General features: G+C 43.6%; 1 protein-coding gene across 50 annotated transcripts in view; it reads left to right on the forward strand.

Moving 5' to 3' along the window:
• The window catches only part of PHLDB2 (pleckstrin homology like domain family B member 2), a 239555-nt gene that overhangs the window by 126085 nt on the left and 85847 nt on the right, over positions 1-27623 (forward strand). For 17 of the 50 annotated variants that reach the window (XM_008982473.5, XM_008982475.5, XM_008982477.5 and 14 more), the window contains exon 3: positions 23053-24395. In XM_008982473.5, the coding sequence (XP_008980721.4) occupies positions 23053-24395 (1343 nt within the window). Of the gene's footprint in view, positions 1-2819; positions 3118-3292; positions 3419-23052; positions 24396-27623 lie in introns of those variants that run through there. The other 33 variants (XM_078352293.1, XM_078352295.1, XM_078352298.1 and 30 more) reach the window with 3 other exon arrangements.

The raw sequence follows: 27623 nt of genomic DNA on the forward strand, positions 1-27623 counted from the left end.
CCTTCTAAAGGGAGAACACTTGTCTCTAAGATGTCTATATACTCAAGTGTATTTCTGGCATTGCTCTAGGCAAGGAGATGTTTGCAGCCACAGTGCTTTGGGTCAAAGCCATCATTTATTCTTGAGCACCAACTACATGCCAGGCATCCTTCTAGGCACACTAGGGATATAGCACTGGAGAGAACAGGCAAAATTCTCTGCCTGCCTGCCTGGCATTTACATTCTAGTGAGGACAGACAGACAATAAACAATTTTAAAAGTACATTTTTCGATATGATAGAATGTAGTGACTTTGTCAAAAAATAAATTTTAGTGGTATGGAAAATACATTTTATAAGTAGAGTGGTCAGACCAGGCCTGAGCATCCCGGTGGCATTGAGCAGTGTCTTGAAGGAAGTGAAAGAGTGAGCCACGCAGATACTTGGGAGGAGGGAATTCTAGGCAGAGAGGGCAATTAGGACAAAGGCCCTGAGATAGAACATATTTACCCAGGAATCTAGTCTAGGAATATTGAGGAGGCCACTGTGGCAGGAGCTAAGTGAGTGATAAAAGGGAAGTAGGAGGTCAGGCACAGTAGCTCACACCTGTCACTCCAACACTTGGGGAGGCTGAGGTGGACAGATGGCTGGAGTCCAGGAGTTCGAGAACAGTCTGGGCAATGTGGTGAAACCCTACCTCTGCAAAAAAATAAAAGTAAAAATTAGCTAGGCATGGGTCTGCATCTATAGTCCCAGCTATTCAGGAGGCTGAAGTGGGAGGATTGCTTGAGCCCAGGAGGTCGAGGCTGAAGTGAGCTGTGATTGCACCACTGCACCCAAGCCTGGGTGACAAAGCGAGGATCTGTCTCAAAAAAAAAAAAAAAATTCCAAGGTGAAGGAAATAAGATGATTTTATATTCATGGGGATATTCCAAAAAAAAGGAAGAAATGGATGATGTGGGTGAGAAAAGAAAATTGCTGGATCATGTAACTGTTTAACTGTTGGACTGGTCAGTGTAGACTTCCGTAGGAAAAACACTCATGCCAGTTAGAATGGTGATCATTAAAAAGTCAGGAAACGGCCGGCGCAGTGGCTCACGCCTATAATCCCAGCACTTTGGGAGGCTGAGGCGGGTAGATCGCGAGGTCAAGAGATCAAGACCATCCTGGTCAACATGGTGAAACCCCGTCTCTACTAAAAATACAAAAAATTAGCTGGGCATGGTGGCGCATGCCTGTAATCCCAGCTACTCAGGAGGCTGAGGCAGGAGAATTGCCTGAACCCAGGAGGCGGAGGTTGCGGTGAGCCGAGATCGCGCCATTGCACTCCAGCCTGGGTAAGGAGCAAAACTCCGTCTAAAAAAAAAGAAAGTCAGGAAACAACAGATGCTGGAGAAACAGGAATGCTTTTACACTGTTGGTGGGAATGTAATTTAGTCCAACCATTGTGGAAGACAGTGTGGCAATTCCTCAAGGTCCTAGAACCAGAAACACCATTTGACCCAACAATCCCATTACTGGGTATATACCCGAAGGATTATAAATCATTCTACTATAAAGACACATGCACATGAATGTTTATTGCAGCACTATTTACAAGAGCGAAGACTTGGAACCAACCCAAATGCCCATCAATGATTGACAGGATAAAGAAAATGTGTTACAAATACACTGTGGAATACTATGCAGCCATAAAAAGGAGTGAGTTCATGTCTTTTGCAGGGACATGGATGAAGCTGGAAACCATCATTCTCAGCAAACTAAACAGGAACAGAAAACCAAACTCCGCATGTTCTCTCTCATAAGTGGGAGCTGAACAATGAGAACACATGGACACAGGGAGAGGAACATCATACACAGGGGCCCGTCAGGGAATGGGGGGCAAAGGAAGAGAGAGCATTAGGACAAATACCTAATGCATGTGGGGCTTAAAACCTAGATGACAGGTTGATGGGTGCAGCAAACCACCATGGCACATGTATACCTGTGTAACTAACCTGCATGTTCTGCACATGTATCCCACAACTTAAAGTATAATGAAAAAAAAATTTTTTTTTTTTAAAAAGGGCGTTCGTAGGTGAGACTCTCCCTCCCTAAAATTAGAAGTCAAACTTTTACTTGCACATATGAAAAGTGCATTAACTAAGCAATTTCTTCAGTGACTGCTGAGTTCTGCTCATGATGCCAGGTACTTTGCATATATTATTCAGAAGCTTATAACTGCCATGAAGCATCAGTATCATTTATTCCTGCACTCTAGGTGAAGAAATTGTTGCTGGGAGCTACAACAACTTGCCCGAAGCCACAACGATTATAAGTAGTTTCCACTTCGTGGTGCTCTTCTTTGCTGGTGTGAGATCCTCAAGGGCCAATGTCCTTTATCTCTGTAACTCTAGAGACTCACCCAGACCTTGGAAGAGGTTCACATTCCCGCCTGCCGAGATGGATTATGAGCCACCCTCGGTCTCATTCGTTGACTTCCAATAAAGCATTGGCTGGGGGTCTTTATCAGCATGGTTTTCGTTGGTTATAGCAACTCAGAAAAATATGTGGAAAAATATCAAAACTTTCAAGAGTATGATTGCAAGGAAATCAGAATAAACGAGTTTAAAACGCCTCCGACCCCAGTCCTCAGCTGAAGCCGTTCTCCAAGGGTTCTGGAAACCTTCTTTCTGACGCATCTGGTAAACTTGCCCGGGGCGAACCGTCAGAAGGAGGTGCGGTCACCTGGAGTTTCCCAGTAGATGCTCTGCTGTCCCGGGAGGAAATCATCACCCGAGGACGTAAACCCTCCCGCCCTTCTTTCGGCTCATAAAAAAAAAGCCTGGCACTGAAGTCCCTGCTGCGCGGCTGTGAACGTAGCTTTGAGAAGCGGTGCCCAGTGATGGGGCAAACAGCCAGGCCCTTCCAGCAGCCCTGAAAGCTGCAACAGCAACCCGCCTGGGAGCGGGGTAGGTCGCCACCTCCGTTGCTCTAACTCCCTGCGTGTCCTCCGCGGTGGTTTCAAAGCGGTTCGGGGTGCGGGACCCAGCCGCGCGGAGCCCACCACTGCAGCCCGAGGGGGGCCCGACGGTGTGGCGCGGCGCAGGAGCGCGCCTGCCTTCTCTCGCCGCCGAACGCGGGCCGCACGGATGGCCAGGTGAGGAGGCGGCGGCGGTCGCCCAGGAGGAGAGGGTGGCGCCCACTCCGTGCGCCAGGAGGGCGCCCCAGGGACGCTGCCTCCCCCGCGGCCGAGTTGGTCGCCGCCGGTTGCGCGGCGGAGGGTTGGGGGCGGAGAGGAGGCGGTAGCTGCACGGGCCGAGGAGGGGCGCGCTGACTGCGCACCGCGAGCCTGGAGTGGCCGGCGGGCGCCGGGAGGAGAAAGGCTGGGCGGGGGCGGGGGCCGGGCGCTGGGGCGGCGGCGCCAGCGGGGAGCGGCGGCTCGGAGGGAAGATGAGACGGTGAGTGGGCTCCGGGGGGCAGTTTCTTTGCTGCTTTACCGGCTGTAGGGACAAAAGCCCGGACTGGGGTCGGTGGTGCCCGGGCTGCGCAGCTGTGTGGGGGCCCGAACCCCATTGTGCGTGACTCTCGCCGGGCTGGTTGAGGGGATCCGGGGAGGGAGTGTCTGGGCAGGGGAGATGCTTCCAGAGTGATTGTAGGAAACAGGCAGGATGTGGGGGAAACTGGGGCCAACTTGATCCAGCAACTCTGGAACGCACATGGGGAGAGGGATGGGGACCCTTGCATAGCTCCCCGAGAAAGAGAAGGTGCGCTGCTGGCTGGTGTGGGGCGCGGGATTCAGACAAGACCCCTCCCCGCAAATCTCTGCCTAGCTGCGCTTCTAGTTCGCTTTCTTTCAAGAGTGAACCCCACGAGCTTTACCCGCCAAGAGCCTGATCCCGATTCGGCCTTTGACCCGACCCCCCCCCCGCGCCCCCCCCGCGCCCCCCCCCGCAACTTTATAGTGTGGCCGTCTCGGCACCCCTAGACATAGCAGCTGGAAGGCTTGGGGAGTATTTTAACCCCCTGTTCCGCAAGCGCCCTGGCGGCGGAGGCGCAGCTGAACTGTTTGCTGGTTCATTTAATAACTAAGCCCTCGCAGTCATCGCTTAATAAAGTGCCGAGGACCTGGCTGACTCCCGCCACCACCAGGAAATTAAAAGGCTGACGGGCTGTCCCTCCCAGGCTTGGGGTTTCCTGTTTGAAAGAGCCTGGGAAGTCGAACCGCTTCGCAGTTGCTCGTTTACCTTTCTTATGTAAAAGAGGGAGCGACGCCTGCAGCTTTTTCTGGTGGTAAAGTGTCCGGTGCCTGGAAATCCTCTGGGCGCCCGGCCCTGCCCTCTTCCCTAGAAACCTTGATCCCGCAGCAACTCAACAGCTCTGGAGTGCACAGCTCGTCATGGGCAGGCACAGCTGGGAGTGGACTAGACGAGGCGTAAAAATGTGCAGTCTTTCAGTGTAAATATTTGTCAGCCACATTTTCCTTCGTAATATGAACGTGTAAGTTACAGATGTAGATTTTCAAGTATTGGACGTGTAATTTTAAGCTTCCTTGTTTGGTTTAATTCGGGCGTTCGAGATGTTATCTCTGCGATTCTGACGTCTGAATCCGGCTGCGAGAGGTCTAAATGAAGTCCACAGTTTCAGAAAGCTAAACTCTGGCCCTGTGAACACGTGAATTCTTGGTTCCTGGTAGGATAGCAACAGGACAGTCGGATTTGGGATAAATAAACCGTTAGAGTTGCCCACTATTTTAACAGAATGGCTATATCCCTCTTGCTGTGGCCTTCAATTGTGTAAATATTTGTTGGAATAAAGAGCTGAAGTTCTTTGAAAAGTAACAGTTGTGTCTATTCTTCGCTCCCCTTTCATACCCTCTGCTTAGTTATTTAAAAGGATTTTTTTTTTTTTTTGCCTCCTTACACTTAATGGGGAAATTTAAACATTACATACACTTAAGAAACTCTGTGAAGTCTCCTAGCCGTTTATAACCGGCAAATCCTTTAATAGCAAAGAAGAGTTGAGTTTTTGCTCTTAGTTGGCTAATGCAGTGGCTAATGTAGCCTTCTTTCACCTCTTGAGACCCAGAGGTTTGCAGATCTCAGCCTCTCACAAATGGAAAAATGAGATGTCTGGTTAAGAGTAGTCATCATTTCAGTCAGTTTGCAGGCCGCAATGTGTTTCATGCAGCTGGCAGCTGCTGCTGTTCTGCTGTAGAGATCGACTGTCACGGATGTCGCCTGGATCCCTGTTTGAAATGGGGAGGAAAAGATACTTAGGAAATTAGACTCAGAACTTGCTCACTCCTATCTTCAAGAACTTTGACCAAGCTGAAATTGGTTAGCTACCTTTCCAGAAACATTTTACTTGCCGCGTGTGTTTGTGTGTGTGCCAGAGAGGGAAAAGTAAGCCAAAGTGATTGACCAACCCCCAGTTTTCACTGTTTTCTTCAAAGCTGCATTTTGAGCTGTATGAGGAAGCGTTGACTGTGGAGTGTATTGGAAAAGTACCTCAGCTCACTGCAACTTCTGCCTCCTTGGTTCAAGCCATTCTCCTGCCTCAGCCTCCCGAGTAGCTGGGATTACAGGCGCCTGCCACCATGCCTGGCTCATTTTTGTATTTTTAGTAGTGGTATGGTTTCACCATGTTGGTCAGGCTGGTCTCAAACTCTTGGCTGCAGGTGATCCACCTGCCTTGGTCTCCCAAAGTGCTGAAATTACAGGCGTGAGCCACCACACTAGTCCTCCTTCTAAATATTTTTAAAAGAGTAATTAAGATTATGGTTTTATAAGCTAATTTTCAACCCTCAGCCTGGAGGCAGCGCTATGGGGCTATGGATGGCATAGAGTGACAGTGGCTCTGTACATCTTCTAGGTGGAGTACCTGTACCATATAAATCTGTTAAGTCTTGGTGTACTTAATTGTTAACTGTGTAAATGTCACTCTTTTGAAACAGAAACACCTAAGTGATGTGTTTTATCTTGAAAGTCCTGACATACATTAGCGCTGCGGTTCTCAATGGGAGCGGGGATTTTGGCCCCTGGGAGATCTTGGTAATGTGTTTTTTGTTGTAACAACTGGCAGGAGGAGGTTGCTACTGGCACAGAGTGGGTAGAGGCCTGGGTTGCGGTGAAGCGTCCTGCCACACGCAGGACACAAAAACAATGATGCCTGGGGGAGTATGTTAACAAGGTCAGGGATCTTAATCTAATTCGGATCCTCAAGAAGCGTGTTTAACTGTGTTAGACCAGAGGCCTTTATCACAGACGCAGTTTTGTATGCAGCAGATTCTTTTGTCCTTGCCATATTAAGAGCCTTAATATACCATAGAGGTCTAGGAACTTGTGTTCATCGGCAACTTTGAGTTGGATTAAAGTCATGGGAGTTTGGAGCATTAGAGCACAAGGGAGCCTCAGAGATCACTGATTTCTACCCCTTCATTGTATAAATGTAAAAACGGAGACGCTCAGAGCTTTAGGACTCATAAGGTCTCAAGTGAGCTAAGGGCGGGCAGAGTTCTAGGTACAACCCGAAGTTAACATGTTTAAATAGAGATTCAGGAGAATGGGAACCAAAAACAAAAAACACTGGACCTGACCCTTTGTGAGAGTTTAAAAGCACCATTCCCTGTGAGAAAATAAATGAATACTTCAATGGGGGAGGGACGGCCTTAGCCATGGGGACTGCGGAGCACACGCCTGGGTGCCCCACTCCCAGAAAGGGGTAATTCCATTATATGACTGTGACACCCCACTTGTGATGCCTGCACCATCCTTTCCATGGCAAAGTGGGCAACAGATGGTTCTACAGACATAGCAGATGTTGCTTTTGAATCCAGGTACAAAACAGAATGTTTGAGATTTTCTGTCCCTCCCTGCCTTATCTGTTAAGAGTAGAGTAAGTACATGAATGGATACGGCTGGCTTGGACAGAAGGGAGAAGGAGAGAGGCCTCCTGAGTATGGAAGAAAAGAAGATACCTGGCATATGTGGAAATGAGCTAGTGTTGGGGAAATTGTGGGAGAAATTAATGAGCTGATGAGGGGATAGCTAATATAAATTCAATTGCATAGAACGAGGATTAAGAATCAGAAGACAATTCAGATGTAACTATTCTTTGAGCAGGTAGGACAAAATCATTTTGGAGGTAAAAGGCACCTTAGAAATTGTCTTATATGAATCTTTTTCCTCCAGCCAACTCACGGGGTTAGGTAGTGGCGGAATCTGCAAACCACCTGTTCTGTTGCCCTTCGCCTGCACCCACAGTCTCCACCATTCCGTCTGTTTACCTAATGGGAAAGAAAATGATGGTAAAGAAAGTTACTGTGAATTGCCTGGGAGGGTTTAAAAAGCATGGTATTTGTGAATGGATCTGTTTATAGAAAGGAGTGATCTCAATGAGATGATCGGAAAAGCCGTATGCCATAGCCTGCTTAATTACAAACGTGTACTCTCCGGATTACACTGCTGTGGTTAGCCATGACGCTCATCATTATGGGTTCTGGTTCTGTGTGCCAAGTGCTCCTGGTAGTCATTTTATCTAATAGTCAAATCTGACAGGTTCTGGCCATATAGGGAAGTTTTTAGTATGCCTTTGCTGGGAGACGTAAAACCTCTAAAAAGTGTTAAGATAGTTTCTTATCACTTTGACAGCCAGCCAAAGGGTGCACCTCAAAGCCAAGTACATAGTAACATATTTAGAAATGACTCAGGAGTGATGGACGGCCCTTTTAAGGGATCTGCCCTCCTGCAGGTACTACGTGAAAGGGGGGTAGCAGTCTTTTCATTATCACCTTTCATCTGGCCATTCTTGTTGCTGTTTTTCAGATGATGGGAGAGGAGACATGAATAACTTTAAAAAAAAATAATTGTTGGCTAGAAATACTTATTGGGACTTGATTATTGTAACTTGTCTTTTGAAAATAAATAAAACCAAAATTGCAGCTCAGGTTTTAAAATCCCTTCAAAGTAAACATTTAGTAAAGGCAGGACTTATCTCCTCGTTCATCCAGGAATTTGAGCCTTCCAGGAGTTAATTTGCATGCAGTTGTTTTCGTGATGTCTGAGGAGGTTTCTCAGACGTTGCAGAAAAGAAGCTTTGTGCTTTATCTGCTTTAAAGGCAGGGTTGTCTGTAGCAGCTAGTGGTCAGTGAGAGAATCCCAAGTGTAAAAATCATTTTATTGATGTGTGAAAGCTACAGGTCGCCGATAACTTGCTGTATAAAGAAACAGATGAATAAGATACAGAGGGATGGGGTTCGTTATGTCAGAAAGTTTTTGAGAGGATTTTTACAGGCGATACTTTTTTAGTGTGCTAGGTCGATTTTATTAGATGAAGTACTTTTCCTTGCTTTACAAATTAAAAGGAAGAAAAGTATTGTGTATGCCAGTATTTATTGTTGGCTTTAAGCCAGGTCAGCTTTCTCTGAGTCTTGCTGCTAATTCAGTGGGCATTGGTGTTGATCGTCTTGGAATGTTTTGTTTGCACTTTGCATGTGACTGCCCTAGATGGCAGTATGCTCATGGAATTAGCCTGTGAACAGCAAAAAGGTTAAGATTACAAGAGTTTTCCAAGATTTCTTTCTTGACCACCCTGCTGCTAAAACAAAGAAAGATGAAAGCAGAGGAAACCCGGTTCCTACATTCTTTTGACCAGTGCAGACCCAGTGTGAATAGGGCTTCACAGCCAAAAGATATTCAGAGGGGACTGAGAAGTGATGTCTGGCTGCCTCACTGCTTACGTCATTGCAGAAGTAGCTTTTCAAAAACAGTTTAAGATTTATTAAGGAAACTACAAGCCATGGGGAAGCAGACACAACCTTTCTTACACATCGTGCTGAATCAAATGCCCGTATTATATTGTGTTAACCTTTCTGACACATCGTGCTAAATCAAATGCCCGTATTATATTGCATTCACGTACCTCTGACCAGGCCTTTTCCCACTATGTTCACAATTTCCCATGCCTTTGGAACGTCATGGGCAACGGTGCCGGTGAAATCTTTCCCAATTAGGTAGCTGCCACCGTATCACTAAATCTGTTTCTGTTCTGTGGTCATTTCCGTTTCCTGCATCATATAATGAGCACTCCTGTGTTATTTAACCAGTATCTGTGGGAGTCTAGAAAGTTGGAACAGAAAGAACATGTAGTGCACCCTCACCGTTTTAAACGCGGGGAAACTTCTGCTAAAACGGGATGAAGATAGGCGAATTGATGTTCTCCAGATCTTAGTTCTGTTAGCAGAACCAGAGCTAGGGTGGATCTTCTGACTCACTTCCCAGGCAGCCAATCCAGTGTTCTTTCTACTATTATAATAAAAATAACATCCTAATGTAACCATGTCCTTTATTAGATCTTTTGACCAGAGGTATTAAAAAAAACAGCATTGATTAAAATTAAATTAAACTTAATTGATTAGTTGTCTCTACTTCTTCAAGTTCTTTCCCTTCTTCTGAGCAGTAAGTGGTCAAAAGGTAGATAGCATAGGAAGGAAAAACTGTGTCATGTAATACTCATTCTGCATAATCAGATGCTAAGTAATGATATGTGATATTATATCATTATTATTTTCACTTTACAGCATTTTAGAAATGCACCCACTCAATTTTTTTTGGTGGGGGGAGAGAGATTCTTGCTCTGTCACCCAGACTGGAGTGCAGTGGCACAATCTTGGCTCACTGCAATGTCTGCCTCCCAGGTTCAAGTGATTCTCCTGCCTCAGCCTCCTGAGTAGTGCTGAGGCCACCACGCCCAGCTAATTTTTGTACCTTTAGTAGCAATGGAGTTTTGCCATGTTGGCCAGGCTGGTCTCAAAACTCCTGACCTCAGGTGATCTGCCCACCTCAGCTTCCCAGAGTATTGGAATTATAGGCATGGACCACCATGCCCAGCTGTACCCACTCAATTTTTAATTTAAAGAGAAAAGCATTACAAACATGGAAGACATGAATGACCTGTGTTCGTTCCACCTCTTGTGAGCCTGCTTGTACTCTGACTATTCCCAGTTCATCAACCTTGGGTTGGAGAATGGGAATTCCAGCAAGTATTTAGGTCTGGGGAATGCTACTTTGGAAAAATAAACTATTACTCTCGAAGGAGTGTATTTTGATCAGTAGTGTGGGACACGGCAGGATGGTGGGAAGATTGGAGAGTTTCCCTCCCATGCACTGAATTCAAGTCCACGGAGGTGATTTCAGGGTCCATAGAGAGCGTCTTTATCCACATGTGATCCCAGGTTGATAATTATCTTGCTTGAAATTAGCTTTGAGATCAAAAGATCAGAAGGTGCTTTTCCCTGTAGCATTCCTGTGCTGTATCTGAAATACAGTACACACAGATATTCAGGACCTCCAAGTTAGTGATCTTATGATTCTCCACTTCACTGGGTGATCACGTAATAAAGGAAGACCCTTTCAGCTTTACGGTCGACTTGGTCAGGATCCTTGGTTAGGATTTTCTGAAGAACTCTACAATATGGGTTTATAACTTCTAACCTAAGGAGCTCCTCCATGTGCAGAGAAGCAGTAACAGAGCTGTAAACTCCACAAAGTACGTAGTCTCTTCCTTAGCATAAATTTTTAAGGGGTTTGTATGTTTGTGTGTCCATATGTATGTGTATGCGTGTATTTTAACTTTTTAATTGAGGCCGAAATTCTTGGTGTGGAGAGTTTGACAGTTTTTTTGAATGCTTTTACATGTCCACTTTATGAAGAAATCATTATTTGGGCACACAGTGGTGAAACTTAGCTACCCCATCTAATGTTATCTTGCAAATATCCTAAATGTGATGGCTGCTTTCAAACTTCTTCCAGGTACTTAAAAATATATATATCACCTTTAGGAACTTAATTCAGTATGACAAAGGGTTAGTATTTTATGCTTTAAAAAAAAAATCAGCTAGGAGCCAGTGGTATGACTCCAACCTTCTTTGTAAAATCGGCTACTATAATGTTTAAGGCAGTATATGGATTTTGTTGGTGTTGACTTGCAGAATGCATGTAGTTTTTTAAAAAGATATTATAAAAGTATTAAACTACACAAAAATTTAAACATATACTAAAAGAATAATAAAATAATAAACGAAGATTTATGTACCTATCACCCAGCTTCAACAATCATTTTCATGTGCTGATCTTGTTTCATTTGTAAACCTCACTTTCCCCCAAAACATAGATTGTTATAAAGTAAATTCCAAACATCAGCGTGTTTCATTCATAAGTAATTTACAGTATAACTCTAAGAGTATTTTTACGATATATCGTCATCACACTTTTAAAAAACCGCAGCATTATCACCTATTTTCCAGTCTCAAATTCTCTGATTGTCTTATACATCTTTTTTTAATTTAAAGTTTTATTTTTTCGACACAGGGTTTCACTGTGTTACCCAGGCTAGAGTAGAGTGGCACAATCTTGGCTGACTGCAGCCTTGGCCTCCTGGGCTCAAGCAATCCTCCCACCTCAGCCTCCCCAGGAGCTGGCATAACCCCAGGGTTATGCCACCACACCTTGGTAATTTTTATATATTTTTTAGAGATGGGGTCTTACCATATTGCCCCATCTGGTCACGAAGTCCTGGGCTCAAGTGATCTGCCCGCCTCGGCCTCGAAAAGTTCTGGAACTACAGGCCAGAGCTACTGCTCCCTGCTCCAAGCTCATACTTAAAAAAAAAAAAAAATGACAGAGTCTTGGTGTGTCACCCAGGTGCGGCGCAGTGGCGTGATCATGGCTCACTGCAGCCTTGACCTCCTGGGTGCAACTGATCCCTCTGCCCCTGCTTCTACCTCCGAGTAGCTGGGACTATAGGTGTGCACCACCATACCTGGCTAATTTTTTTAATTTCTGTAGAGATGGCGTTCTCACTATGTTGGTCAGGCTGGTCCAAACTCCCGTGTTCAAACAGTCCTCATGCCTTGGCCTCCTGAAGTGCTGGGATTACAAGCCTGAGCCAGCTGGCCTAGCTTCATACATTTAAAAAAATGGATGGATTGTTCAAGACAGGATCCCAAACCATGTTCATGCATTACATTTAATTGATATGTCCCCTCAATCTCTAATTGAGAATACTTTTCTCTTCCTCTTGGTTTTTTTTTCCCGTTTCATTTGCTTATTGAAAACATGGGTCTTCCTTCCCTGCCTCCCCGGGGACTTTCCCATATTTTAGAATTAGGTAATTACATCTGTTTTTTTTTTTAAACATTATTTTCTGCCTTGTATTTTTTGTAATCAGAGATAGCATACTTTTAAGTTGTGTTGAGCTGAATTTATAAATGTGTGTGTGTGTGTGTGTGACATTGTCTCTTTTTTAAATATTGCTAACGCTGCTTTAACACAAACGTGAGTCTAATGAATACAAAGCACATCTTGATGATGTATATAAAAGTAAGGACTTTTGCAAGTGTGAGGAAACGAATGATGCAGAAGTGTGTTGTGGTTGCTTCTGCTTTCTGTCCTCCCCTAAACTTGTCCTCCTCACTGGCTGAAGGGAGTTATCGCACGGAACATGCAGCCAAATTACTTGCAGAGTCTAAAGCATATTTTAAAGTTCCTACAGATTAGTCTTACTCAGGGGACTAGCACAAAACTTTTCAAAAAATCCCTATGATTGATGGTTTACCCTCTTTGCTAAGAGACCTATACGATTTGTAAGAATTCCTAATATAAAACAATGTAGACTGATTTAAAAGCAGCCTCTGCTCACAGGAGATGAAGATCCTTGTTTGAAATATGGTTGTTGCTGTTGATTGTGATTCCTTTAGGAACCTTTGAATACCATCTGGCATTTTTTTTTTTTTTTGGACAGAGCTCAGACTTCAGTACAGCTAGGGATAACAGAAGGGAATGGTAGCCTGGGGTTACACTGTTTTATTGTGACAGGAAAAAGCTGGAACTTTTATTTTGTGCCCCCACTTCTTCCATCTGCACTTAATGTTCTCATTATCCCCCTGTCACTCTCCACTTCCTCCTGGGCCCCCTTTCCCATTTGAATCTTTTGTTCTTTCCTTCATGGTCTTCCTTCCTTCTTCTTTTAGATATCTTTAGAATATGATACAGAAAAAGTTCAAGAGAAAAAAACAAGAAAACCAAGAAAGCAACGGTGTAGTTGGTTGTCTGACACGTCACATCCACATTCTGGTCCCATGGCTCTTGCAGGGCATGGGTGTCGACTCAAACTTTATTATAAAGTGGAAATTTTGACCCACACCCTAATTTTCTTTGAAACAGGTTTTCCTGAATTCTCTTCTGTAATCTAAATCCCTCTGCATTTCCCCAACAGTATGAAATGATTTACAGTGTTCTGTCACTTGCTCCTGCAGTCAGTCCTTCTTCGATTAATTCTTGCTATGTTGGCTGGATGACCCTAAGCAGTGTCTGTATATGACAGCGTGAAATGATAAGTAACGTGTTGTGTAATTTGGGAATTCTCCATACTCACTTGGGATAAATTACCTGGATAATTGCAATTATATAGGCCAGACTTGAAGTTCCTCTTCTCTAACACGACACAGCACAATAAACACAACACAACCTTTCTCTCCAGCCCTGCCACATATCACTCCCAACACCTGGTGAATTCTGAGGATGCGCCTTGTTGTCTGAATACTGAAGCGCCCCCATTGGCAGTCACAAAAAGCCTTTGTGTGTTTTAGGTCACTGTAGGCATGTGGACAGCATGTGGGTCTGTCTCTGTGAGTGTGTGTGTGCATGTGCGTGTCTATACACATTAGGGTTTACAGCTGCCAGCTGTAATAGGCTCAATCTGAAAGAATAAACAAGCCTCCTTATTTTGCTATTAAAATACATTTCTTCCCATGGAACTGCTTTCTTGGATCTTTTTGAGAATTGTAAACATCCTCCTTGGAGATTATCCACCTACCTACATGTATCTAGTAGGTAATAATTATTTTGTTCAAACAGGCAGGGCTTTGAGTGACAAAGAACATTGTGCAAAGGAAGAGGAGTAAGAATCCATTTGCTGCTGTGTTTATTTGCAAAAAAGAACAATAAGGGGACTATGTCCACTAACAAACAGGCTTTTTTCTCTCTCTGCCGTGGGATATGAAATCCTGTGTGTGGAGGAAGAGTTTAAAGGAACAGAGGTTAGAAAGCCAGGATGAGTGAGTGCGAGAAGAGGAACTTCTAAGGAGACAGATACTGAGACAGTGGGAAGGTGCAGGGTTGCAGATAGTTGCAGAAACGGGAGGTAGGGAATGGTATTGGGAGAAGAGAGGATCTGGGCTGTTTGCTTAGAGGTGGGTGTTTGCAGTTGGGTTTGGGGATGTGTGGACAGGTGAGGCTTGTTTGCAGAGATAGAGGAGGTTGAGGAGGATTTAAGAATGAAGGGAAGTATTTGTGAAGTAGGAAGGTCTGTTTGCAGAGGGGGAATTGAGGGACTAAGGGTTTAGTGTTTAGAGAGCAGAGGATGAGGAGAATAGGCTGCTTTTGGATTTGTGAAGTGAGAATATTGCTGGCAAGTGGTTATGCCTGCAGCTTCTAATAATTAGCTCCCTCTTCCTTGTGTTTTGATGTTGGGATTAGTGGAAAAAGAGATTTTGTGTCCATTGTTGTCTGTCGTAAAGCTTGGCGTTTCAGGTTGAAGTAGATTTGTTTTTCTTTTCAATCCTCTAAAGCTTCCCCTCAGGCCCCAACTGCTGCCATTGGTCACCACAGAAATACCCCCACAGAATTCATGTAAAGAATGGCACCGCTTCTGAAGGACTGCTCTCAGCTGACGCCTGAATTCAATTACATGTCATCAGCGCATGCTTTATCCATAACCTCTTCTTACTGTAAACATCAGTGCGGAAAGAGACCAGCCTGTGGACCACCAGGGTTTGGGAAGAGCTTTGACCACCAGGCGTCAACCGCTGTCTGCCACAAAATGTGCACTCAGAGTCAGCGTCCCAGCTCCGTGGCCCTAGTGTGCACTCCGAGTCAGCGTCCCAGCTCCGTGGCCCTAGTGTGCACTCCGAGTCAGCGTCCCAGCTCCGTGGCCCTAGTGTGCACTCCGAGTCAGCGTCCCAGCTCCATGGCCCTAGTGTGCACTCCGAGTCAACGTCCCAGCTCCGTGGCCCTAGTGTGCACTCCGAGTCAGCGCCCCAGGTCCATGGCCCTAATGTGCACTCCGAGTCAGCGTCCCAGCTCTGTGGCCCTAATGTGCACTCCGAGTCAGCGTCCCAGCTCTGTGGCTCTTGCAGGGCATGGGTGTAGACACAAACTTTATTATAAAGTGGAAATTTTGACCCACACCCTAATTTTTTTTTTGAAACAGGTTTTCCTGAATTTGCTTCTGTAATCTAAATCCCTCTGCATTTCCCCAACAATGTGAAATGATTTACAGTGTTCTGTCACTTGTTCTTACAGTCAGGTCCTCTTTGCTTAATTCCTCCAATACTGATTGGATGATCCTAAGCAGTGTCTGTATATGACAGTGTGAAATGACAAGTAACATGTTATGTAACGGGAATTCTCCATACTCACTTGGTATAAATTACCTGGCTTATTGCGTTTATATAGGCCAGATTTGAAGTACCTCTTCTGTAACACAACACGGCACAATACAACACAACCAACATTTAAATCTACCTCTTTGCTTTTTAAAGCTTTGCTCTTGGCTGGGTGCAGTTGCTTACCCCTGTAATCCTGGCACTTTTGGGGAGCCAAGGCAGGTGGATGACTTGAGCCCAGGAGTTTTAAGACCAACCTGGGCAAAATGGTGAAAACCTGTTTCTACAAAAAGTATTTTTTTTAAAAATTAGCCAGGTGTGGTGGCTCATGCCTGTAGCCCCAGCTACTGGGGGTGCTGAGGTGGGAGGTCAGCGTGAGTGTGAGGGGCAGATGTTTCATTGAGGCAAGATTGTCACTGCACTCCAGTTGGGAGAAAGACCCTGTCTCAAAAACAAAAAAAAACCCTTTGTTTTTTTGGTGTGTTTTCATTATCTTGAAACTGAGATCCCTACAGTTCACAGTATCCTAAACTCACTGTTGATGATTCATAGTTTGAAGGGGATTGGCTTTGTTATGGTGCTATCTGATATAAATGGAGCTGGAGAATTCGCTTTCTAATGAGGTGGTATAGTAGGTTTCAAGCGATAAATAGCAAGATCACTGGGGGCATTACATTTATGGATTGGAAAGTAAACACAGACGTTTCAACACACATTAACGTCTTTCCTGTTTAGACTTCTGGGTGCTGCCTTTTCTCTCCGATGGGCACCAGATGCAGTGGCTTCTCCGAGCCCATTCTGTGGATACGCATGTAATAAGGCATGTAGCCACTGAGGCCTTCGGGATTGTTTTCCTTCCAAGGTAACATAATGCGGGAATCGTACAGTTTCACTGAGACCTCTTTTTCTTTATGTGAAATATACAGGAAACCCATAATAAACACATCAGCATACATCAAGAAGACAGGCTGTAAACCTTGGCATCTTCCTTGCCTCCTCTCTTACGCGAGTTTACACAGACCTCCCTTCCCCTCTTCCCTCCCTCCTCTCGTCACCTTGGCAGTGTCTGTGGTGTGCTCTCCTTCACCTCCCGCTATCCTCATTCTAACTCTGCTTTCTTCCTCTCAACTCAGCTGCGGTTTCTGGTGTCTGCAGTCACATCCCTCCCGCTCTCATTGCCTGGGGAATTAAACCCAAACTCTTTCACCGTGTTTTTCATCCTCCGGCCTCTACTCTCTAATCCTCATTCAAAGTACGCGACCGATGACTGGTCCACGTTTCCTTGAAGTGAAAAGGGCACTCTGGAAGAAGAGAAGGCAAGAGCTGTCAGTAGCCATTGTTGTCACTCATGGGGTCAGAAAAGTCAACCATCTAAATGATTCTGTACCTTTTGAGTTGAATTGATCTGTAAGGCCAAGAGATTCCAAGTTGAAACAAATACACCTACGCATCCAGCTGTGGCAGATAAACTAAGTTTCAGGAAAACGAGTGGATTCCACATTTGTGGTATCACTTGATGGTAAATCTTTAAATGCACAACGCTTGACACTTCCTAAACAGGACCGATAAGCTTGAACTGAAAAAACAATGGAGTATCAGGCTCGAATATCCCTTTTCTCTGGAATGCCCCGCCATCGCAGTCATCCGTAACTTCCTCTACAGATACACATGGCCAAGAAGTGGTGCGTGGCTGTTTCTCACATGTGGTTTGTTATTTGCAAATATCCTGCCTGTTTTTTCCCTGGAGTTTATAAAGCTGATCTTTCAGCCAACTCTACTTTGGAAAATTCTGCTGTTACATTTTGTTTGGCCACCCAGTCTGCTTTGGTAATCATAGTTTTTGATTTTCAGAAAAAGTGTATGTTGGAGAGGGGGAAAAGTAGTGGTACTTTCTGGGGTAGTAGGGAATCTGTACTGTAGTTTAAGACTCTTTATTTTCTTTAGCCCAAATAAATAGGTGACAGAGCTTGGTAATATTTTAGTCACGTGATTAAGTAGCATTTCCAACGACAAACAGGTTGGAGTATATTGATATATTTTATCATCTGAAAAATAACATCAGTATCTTATGCTACAGATAAGATGTTTGTTGAATGTCCAGTGGTCAAGAGCCAAACCTCTGAGTATTCATTTTGACGTGAGGTATTAAACTCTTCAATTCTTTACTGTTGGAGTAAGTATTTCAAATGCAGTTCGGGTGGAAGTGCTTAGCTTTGTGTTACACTTAGCGACATCTGCTGTGGCTTGCTTTCTGGGTTGCTGTGTCCGCATACTATGGGAAGACTCTTAGTTCTGTTTCCCATTTCGTGTATATTACTTTCAAAGGGAAATCTTTCTTACTACCTGGCACTCATTTTTGTCTATTCTAACATCTCAGAGATTTTTCTTTCTTGGTAGCTATTCCAAATAGCTACCAAAATGTAGAAGATCCTAAACACTTGAAGGATTACTGACCAAGTTAAATCACTTTTAGGGGAGGCATGCTACTTGGACCCCGCAGGGTGTATCTTACTTGGTGGTGGAGATAGAAAAAGATTTAGGGAACTATGAGGGAGAAATACATGATTATTAAATATAGTTCATCCCAGGAGACTTATAGTCCTAGATTTTAAAAAACAGTGTTAGAGAAAATGATTTTTCCTACATGGATTTTGTTTTTAATTCTATTACAGAGAGGATGTTCATTGGAGGTACCAGTGGTCTGACCTAATTCGGCTTGGAAGTTTGTTTACACCCTTAAACTCACAGAATTTTAGGTGTGCAAGTGGCTTTATGCTGCTATTGAGTAATACCTAGCAGATTCCCTTCCCTTTGGTGGGCTTCTTCATCATTTCTTTATTCTATAACCTCCTCAAAACTACCATTCTCACTGGACTCACCCCACTCCATGTTCCATTTCCTTCCACCAATTGTTTCTACTAAGGCATGCATAGCAATTCCTTGTTTCTAAGCACCTTTTCCCCTTTACACTCTAAGCTAGGGAAAGGCAGGGAACGGTATCTCTTACTGCAAGTCTCCCGGTGCCTAGCTCAGAGCCTGATTTACACTTGGCACTTAATGAAGATTAGCAAAGCACCCCCAAATCTCAGTGGCCGTAGACAATCTTGGGTTGACAAGGACCTCGTTCCATGTTGTCGTCCGTCATTCAGGAGTGCGGGCTAACAAAGCCTCCCTAAGCCTGGATGGAGGCTAGTTCTTAGCAAGGGAGTGGGAAATGCTGAATCATGCTCTGACTCATGATGCTTCAGCTTGGAACTGGCAAGTTACTTTCTCTCGTATTTCATTGATCAAAGCACGGTACCGAGCCACACCTAACCTCACAGAGATGAGGAAGAGCAACCTCACTATGTTCCTGAAAGGAACAGAACTGGAATATTAGTGAGTAACACTAATGCCTGCTAAATAAATGTCTGATGAACAGTAGGCATGGATTTAAGAACGAAGTACCTGAAACGACCCATTGAGATTTTTTTATTTTTTTCCCTATACAATAAACAGAACTACTCAAACATGGAAGTAATGTAGCTACATCCTAAAAAACACAAATATTAATATTATCGAAGCTATTCAATCAATATCTACAGACTTTTTAAATAACAATTCTGTTGGCTTTATTCATATCAGGGAAGTGTTATGTTTGATTTTTTTAATGTTTCAGATGCATAAAGGATGGAACAGGTAAATTCATGATGAATGTTTTTGCCAGAGTCATTTAGAAGAGTTGAAAAAAATGTTGCAGTCTTCAATATTTATATATTAAATTAGTCTGATCAAGAAGTTCTTTAAAGAAATCTTTTTTGGAAAAGTTAATATCTGACTTGAAAATTGGCAAGCGGTAAGGAAAAATTAACTTAAAATATCTAATTGTGCAGGAGGCTCACACCTGTAATCCCAGCACTTTGGGAGGCCGAGGCAGGCAGATCACTTGATGTCAGGAGTTCGAGACCAGCCTGGCCAACATGGTGAAACACCGCCTCTACCAAAAATACAAAAACTGGCCAGGTGTGGTGGCGCACGCCTGTAACCCTAACTAGGTGGGAGGCGGAGGCAGGAGAATCGCTTGAACCCAGGAGGCGGAGGTTGCAGTGAGTTGAGATTGTGCCACTGCACTCCAGCCTGGGCAACACAGCAAGACTCGGTCTCAAAAAAAAAACAAAAAAACAGTCTGAACGACTTTAAAATGAAGTGTCGCTACATATTCTAGTATTTTATGCTAAGTGAGTATTTTTTTTTTCTGGTTGTCAAAACAGTCCAAACATACTACATAAAATGTAGAAAATATAAACTAGTATGAGAGAGGTGTTAAAAATCGCTGGTAAAACTACCATCCAAATAAAACCACTACTAATTTTTTTTTTGGTGTAATTTCTTCCAGTCCATTGTAATTGTTATTATTGTTGTGGAAGAACAGGCACATGGGGGAGCCCAGAGAAGATTCTGCCTCATACTAGAGAGGCTGCGGTGGAAATGCTAAGAAGTGATCACATTCAGAATGTTTTAAGGACAGTGTTGGTAGAATTTAGAGATGGATAAAATGAGGAAGGGGGTGCTAGTGACAGAGGAGGCCAGTGCTGATTCCCAGGATTTTGGCTTGATCCCCACCTGTGTGTATGGTTGTGTGTATGTACAGCTGACTCTTGAACAACTCCGCTGAATTGGAAATCTGCAGATAGCTTTTTACTCCCCCAGAGCTTAACTACTGTTAGCCTGCCATTGACCGGAAACCTTGCTAATAAAGCCAATTAACACATATTTTAATATATGTATGATCTACTGTACTATCATAATAAAGTAATTTAGAGAAAAGAGGTTATTAAGTTGTTCATAAGGAAGAGAAAATATATTTATTTATTAAGTGGAAGTGGATCATCTTGAAGGTCTTCAGAGGAAGCGGAGAAGCTGGTTTTGATGCCTCTGGGGTAGCAAAGGGGAGGCAGAACAGGTAGGCACAATCAGTGTAACTTTATGCTTTTTTGTAAAGTGTAATTTTACAAAAAGTAAACTTTTTACTTTTTAAATTTCTCTAAAAATGTTATTTATTTGTTTTTAATTTTTAAAATGTATTGATTTCACTTCAGGTGCATACTGTATCTGGCATTTCTCCCCATGTTATCCCTCCCCATCCCCCGCTGTCTCTCCCCTACACCCCCTAAAAATGTTTTTTATGGGACCAATCCTCCTTCAGCCGTTTGCTGTGGTTCAGTACCTGTATCATGGAAGGGTCCGCGTTGTAAGAGAAGCCAACAGCAGTCTTGAATAATCAGAACCCTTCTGCCAGGATGCGTAATGTCGGTGTGTTTTCTCGTACTGCTTCTTCTGCATCTTCTTCATCATCTGGCAGTGGTTTAGAAATTTTTTCTCTATTAAGTTGTCCTTAATGTCCTCAGGATCCATCTATTTCCTTATTTTTTCAGTTCCAGAGTGTTTAACTTGAGACAGTTGTCCAAAGCTTGCTGGAATTTCAGCATGGCAAACCAATGAGAGGGGATGCCAGTTCAGAATAGAAGAGTCTCAGTTTCAGTCCTCTGAGCGGGTGAGATATGCCTCATACCAGGCTGGTGTTGCCTTTAAAACCAGAACCGATAGTGGTAGACACATGCCGAGAGGAACGTTTGTCTTGGGGGCGGAAAGGGCCCTGTCCCTCAGGAATGAAAGACTTCCCGAGAACTAGATGGCAGGACTGGATCCCAGCTGGGAGGCAAATAGAATGAGAAAACTTGATTTTTTTTTGAGGTACATTTAAAAAGATGAATTATGTTTGTAAGTCTCGGGAAAGGGCTTTGGGTTAGAGGATAAGGAGCCCGAGGCAGAGTTTGTTGGGGAAGGCTTCACCTCTAGGGGCAGCTGAGTCAGTGGCCCGTCACCAGCATTTAGGCAGCCAGACTGTTTCTTGGCCTTGTGGATAAAGAAGCAGGTCTTTACTAGGCTGCCTGAATTTGCTCAGAAAGTATATGAAGCTGAGCAGCAGGGTGAAGGTCATTAGTCCATGGCTGGGAGGGAGTGAGGAAGGCTTTAGTTAAAATGAAAAGCTTGGGGCCGGGCGCGGTGGCTCAAGCCTGTAATCCCAGCACTTTGGGAGGCCGAGGCGGGTGGATCCCAAGGTCAAGAGATCGAGACCATCCTGGTCAACATGGTGAAACCCCGTCTCTACTAAAAATACAAAAAATTAGCTGGGCATGGTGGCACTCTCCTGTAATCCCAGCTACTCGGGAGACTGAGGCAGGAGAATTGCCTGAACCCAGGAGGCGGAGGTTGCGGTGAGCTGAGATCGCACCATTGCACTCCAGCCTGGGTAACAAGAACGAAACTCCGTCTCAAAAAAAAAACAAAAAGCTTGGGTTCATTGAGTTTCTCACCTATGGGGCAACGAGAGCTAGAGGGGTGGCAGTAAGGTAAAAATGCTAGACAGAACCTCTTCCTTAAACTTGTGGCTTAGTTACAGAGACCACCACATTGTGAAACCATTACTAACCATATGTGATACTGTTTCTATATCACCAGAGAGGTCATAGTTAGTGTCTGATGTGCCCAAGGCCTGGAGGACAGTTTTAGTGGCTCATAGGTTCAATGACAATGTTTAAGTTGTATTTTCCCATTGCTGATAATCTAAGAAACTCCTTTTTTATCAGTTAGAAATATAAGCCTTTCCGTTTGCGGTAATAGTTTGTAACTCAAAGACATTTCCATAGGCTAAAGCTTTAGTTTCTTAAGTGAACGCTGTTCAAACCCATTTTCTTAAAAATTGTAATCCTGGAAGGTAGAAACCTGATCTGTCCCTGGAAGAGTAGGTTGGTCCTGATAGGTGTTTCTGCTAGAAGAGAGGATTTGCAAGGAATAGCGGAGTGCATTTGGGGTACTAGAAAATTTGAAGGCTATAACAGTGTCAGCTTTTTAAATAGACCGTCCTGACCACGTGTCAGTAGTTTGTGGAATACCTTTTTCTTTGTTGTCACCTGCCTCTGACGACTAAAGGACCTTTAACTCTTCTTGTTGAGAAGGTAACTCCCAGAGCCCACATTTAAAGAACCGTCTTCTAACCCTCATGTTATTGAACAGTGTCTAACATAAACTTTTCTTTCTCTTCCCAAGTGTGAATTTTGTTTCCTTGAGACTTTATTTCTGAGCAGTTAATGTTTCTAGCAGAGACGTCTGTAGGAAGGTCCATTGCATTATGCCTTTGAGCATTAGCTAGTCACTAGGGAAGCAGGTTTTCCACTAGGAGCCAGAACATCAAGGAGAAATTGTCTTTTTTATGTACCAGCTTAATCCTGCACCTTTCCTTGGTTAGAGATTTGTTTCCCTCAAATGTCATTGCTGTCCTTTTATTTTTCTTTTGTACATAAGATATCCCAGAAGGTATCTTCTGGATATCCCAAACTTCTGGAATATCTTATGTACAAAAGAAAAGTAACTTAAAAGGACAGCAATAAAAAGGTCTTTATTCTTCTTCGATTTGCTGTACAGTTTTAACAGGATTACTAGTAAAACTGAGTATGTGCTTGTTAGTTGCATTAGGTCAGACTGAAAGATTATTTGTTGAGATGTAGGCCTAACAGGGAACAGTTCTTTTAAAATCTTTTTTTAAATAAGTGTTCTCTTTTATTTCTTTACAGAAATAAAATAAAAGTGTTCTCTTTTATTTCTTTACAGATTCCAGCAAGATTATGGAAGAGCATAGCCAAAAGGAGCTAGATTTACAAAATGGGAGCTTAAAGGGAGACTCTGTGGTGCATTCGACTGAGAACGATTTCCAAAACGTGATGGAGAGCCTTAGCCCAAAGAAGTACTCTTCCAGTCTGAGATTTAAGGCCAATGGGGACTATTCTGGCTCCTATTTAACCCTCTCACAACCTGTGCCTGCAAAGAGAAGCCCTTCTCCTGTGGCAACCAGTGTCAGAAGCAGCTCCTCCTTAGCCAAAATCCAGGGAAGCAAGCAGTTCTCGTATGATGGAACTGACAAAACTATTTCCATGAAACCTCCAACTCCTTCACTCAGCATTACATCCTCCCTCAGTGGATATCCACTTGGAAGAGCAGACTTTGACCCTTATTCTGGCCGGGACAGCGAAAGGGCCTGGAGGCTCTCAGAGAAGCCTCCCTATTCCAAACATAGCTCCAGGAATAAATCGCATGACAATGTCTGCTTTCTGGGAGGCCTGGAAGGTCGGCAGGCATCTGGCTCGCTCCTAGCCATGTGGAATGGAAGTTCCCTGAGTGATGCCGGCCCCCCTCCTCTCAGCAGATCGGGAGCTGCAAGCACACCTTCAAGCCCAAAGCAAGGCAGGAAAATGAGCATTCAGGACAGCCTGCTGCTCCAACCCAAGTTAACCAGACACAAGGAGCTGGCATCTGAAAACATCAATCTGAGAACCAGGAAGTACCCCAGCAGCAGCCTGAGTCACATGGGAGCCTACAGCCGGTCACTTCCCAGGTTGTACAAAGCCACAGAGAACCAGCTGACACCCCTCAGCTTGCCTCCGAGAAACTCTCTGGGCAATTCCAAACGAACAAAACTTGGGGAAAAGGATCTACCTCATAGCATAATAGACAACGACAATTACCTTAATTTTTCTTCTTTGAGCTCAGGGGCTTTACCCTATAAAACCTCTGCTTCTGACGGCAATCCTTATGTAAGTTCTACCCTCAGTGTCCCTGCCAGTCCTCGAGTAGCTCGGAAGATGCTTCTGGCCTCCACCTCCTCCTGCGTCTCTGATGACTTTGATCGGGCTTCATACGCCGGGACAAACTCAAGTCATTCACTTTTAGCTGAAGAATCAGACAGAGTGTTTGTGACCAGGCGGAACTTCTCTTGTGGATCTGTGGAGTCTGATGAGGCTGATTTGGAAAGCCTCAGACAGGCCTTAGGAACCCCCCAGCCTGTCCTTCGGGAACGGAAAAGCAGCATTAGCTCCATTTCAGGGCGTGAGGACCTGATGGATTATCACCGGCGGCAGAGGGAGGAAAGACTCAGGGAGCAGGAGATGGAGCGATTGGTAATGTTCACCCCAGCAATGATTGACCTCACTGTTTCATTAACCAGTATCTACAGGGCAGCCTTGTAGACCAACTCCAGGATACGTGGGAATGCAGGATTTTCGTGCTCACTAGTCATAGCTGCTATGGTTCTCTTCTCTCCTGCTGTCCTTCCTCTTCCCAGATCACTATTCATAGGCATGTTTGGCTATCCTGAAGGCCTACAGCAGTTAATTTAGTTGATCTGTGAACTCCTCACAAGTATAAACTCTTGAAAAACATGACAGAGGGGTTGAGACTTTTATGAAATTTCCGAATCTTACAAGCTTCTCTTTAAGACTATGAGGAAATGCTGACTTTGATTATAGCATTAAATCTGCATGTGTGTGGTTATGAGAGAAGCAGTCAGTGAAATCGTGACTCAGCGAGAATTAGGTAGTAAATTTGTCTTTACAGCAGGTTGTCTAGAAAGTTGGAGTTGCCTCAGTGGTGCTCAGGTTTTTGCACACTGCTCGCGCACACCCTTACTGTCTTCAGCTCTGACTCAGCTTGGACAGTGACTCCAAACTATCCATACTCACAAGATCTATTGAGTTGTCTTTTTCCATTTAAAATGAATTTTTACTTCTTGTCGAAACACTGAAAATAACAAGACGGGAGGAAATATCCCGTGAAGTCTCACTAATGAATGAGAACGGACAACTGCATTTTCCCATTCTCTTTTAAACACAAGTATTTCTCTTTTAGAATGACTGCCTGTCAGAGATTACTTTGATTCGTTTTCATTTCATGATTTCCTAAATGAGAGAAGCCGCAGGGTAGTAAATCTGACAACAACACTATAGGATTATCAGAAGTACTTAGTTACCAAAATATACTAGAGTATGATTTTTGAATCACATCCAAAACTAGTTAATACCCTGTAGGAATAAAATTGTAACCCAGGCTTGTCTAACGGGGCCTGTGGGCTGTGTGGCCCATGACGACTTTGAGTGACGCCCAGTACAAACTTAAGCTTTCTTAAAACATTATGAAATTTGTTTTTTGCCTTTGTTTTTGCTTATTAGCTATCTTAGTGTATTTTATGTGTGGCTCAAGATTGGACGCCCCGCTGTAATCTTCAGATTATAATGGACAGAAACCGTTTGTATCCGTCCAGAAGGAAATATGTTGGACATTTTAGGGCAGGAATCATTTGCAATCCTCATAGTTTTTGTTAAGTTGATGTCTGTTCTTACACAGTTTTCAAATATCCTAACTGACATTAGCGAATGAGAATAAATGTGCATCCCCTTAGAGAATTTAGATAGTGCTCGGGTGGGTCAGTTATACGGGACTTTATCATTTATGATAATAAAGAGAAATGTCTTTATTATCATAAATAATCTCTATTTGTGGACTAAAATGGGTTTGTGTTTGGGTTTGCTTCATTGACAGAAATTCCGAAGACTTAATTAGCATACAAAACCATGCCGAGCGACTATTATATCTGAATAGCTTACCAAGGAATCTGGGAGAGCATTTTTCATGGCTTCCATGACTCCAGACGTCTATTTCCACTTCTGTTCCAAGGATAGACAACCAAACTCAAGCCACGCTTCTCGGCTAGGTTTCATCTTCAACACCTGTTAAGTCCTGGAGAGTTTCTCTCTCCTCCAGATTTTCCAAATCTGGTATGGATCTTGACAATCCAGGACGTGACCTTCTGCACTGCCTGTAAGGTTGGGCCCGTTAAGTCACAGACAGTTTTCACCTCTTGAAAGAGCTTTGTGGATATCGCTCCAAGTATGAAGTGGTAAATTTTTCATTATCAGTGGTCTTGTCATATCTGTTGAAATGAGGCTTATTTTTAAATTTGACACTCTAGGCTTGATCTCGGTGGCAGAGTCTATTTGTTTGACTACACGGTGGTCAAAGGGATGACGGATTCTTGTCCAGCCTGTGCAAATGATGGTATTGCCATTAAAAAGCAAAGTGGCTCAAAAAAGTTGCCTCCTGAATTCTGAGAGATCAGTGAGAACAAGTCACCGTGAGCATAATGTTTCATTTAGTTTGCGAAATCAGAGTCAGCTGAATGGAGGATGAGCGACAGAGTGGCATGAATGCCGAGGGGTTTTCCCCTTGAAAAAGTAGATCATTAAAAATAATACTAATAATATTCCAAAGCAGATATCCACATTTAGAAATTCGATTTTTATTATCAAGTCAGTCAGTTCTATGTAATTAATTCTTATTCCTCTGCATCTTGGGCTGTTAATTTGGTTTCATGAAGTCGTCTATTTATGAACTGAAAAGAGTCCTGAAAATCTGACTTAGCTACTCAGTACTGTCTCATTTTTGCCTGTGCAACTCTTTGGAATATCAGGCGTTAAGAATACCTGGTAACGTCTTATCCACAGTTCTAACGCTGTCTTTTCTTCATTAAGGAGGTACTGTGTTTTGTAGGCAAGCTCACAGGAAAAGTAGAGAACACTTGGTGAATGTAAGAGTTAAGTGGCGATAGTTAGGTTATGGTTAATTTAACAAACAATATCAGCATGAAGGAGAGTTAAAATCCTTTCAAGCAGTTTTGTAAGAATATATTACAGAGAGCGAGGGCACTGACATGTAATCAAGGCCTTTCTGTAAAGTACCCAGTCTTTGAACCTTATCTCTATTATTAAAAATAATATTTTCCCTGTACAAAATTATCTTAAGGAAGGGTGACTTTCTCATTCGATATGAAAAATTTTTAGGGGCCCAGTCAACAAACCGAATTATTTCTAGCCTCTTGCTTTTTGTAAAACTAACGAGCAAATCTTTGTGATTGCCCGGAGGTTCTCTGGGACATCCTAAAAGTAGTTCAGTAATAGGTATCATAGAAATTTTATTTTTTTTCTTTATTTAGGGTCTGTCTGATTTGAAGGCAAAATCAGAGCTTTTGTCACTTGAGTAGAGCAGAATTGTGTGTACCTGAGAGTAGCGAATGTTTGTGGTTTGGCAATAGATTATTTTATGATGAGCAAGTAGCCTTAAATCATTCAAAAATGAAGAAAACCCTTTTTGTTATTTTAAATACGAAGAATATATTCCAGTTAGCACACAGCTCAGAAGGTTGCTCCTGTGAGATGCTAGTCTCTGCTCTTTGGGGCAGATTAGGTACAAGTACCTTTCATTGCCTTTTGCAAGCGTAGGCTGATTTCTCCAAGATGAGTCTGTCATTTCAATACAGATAACTGCATTTTAGTTTTCCATTAACAGGGTGCTTG

The sequence above is a fragment of the Callithrix jacchus genome, chromosome 15 (genome assembly GCF_049354715.1).
Source record: "Callithrix jacchus isolate 240 chromosome 15, calJac240_pri, whole genome shotgun sequence".
Classification (NCBI taxonomy): Eukaryota; Metazoa; Chordata; class Mammalia; order Primates; family Cebidae; genus Callithrix; species Callithrix jacchus.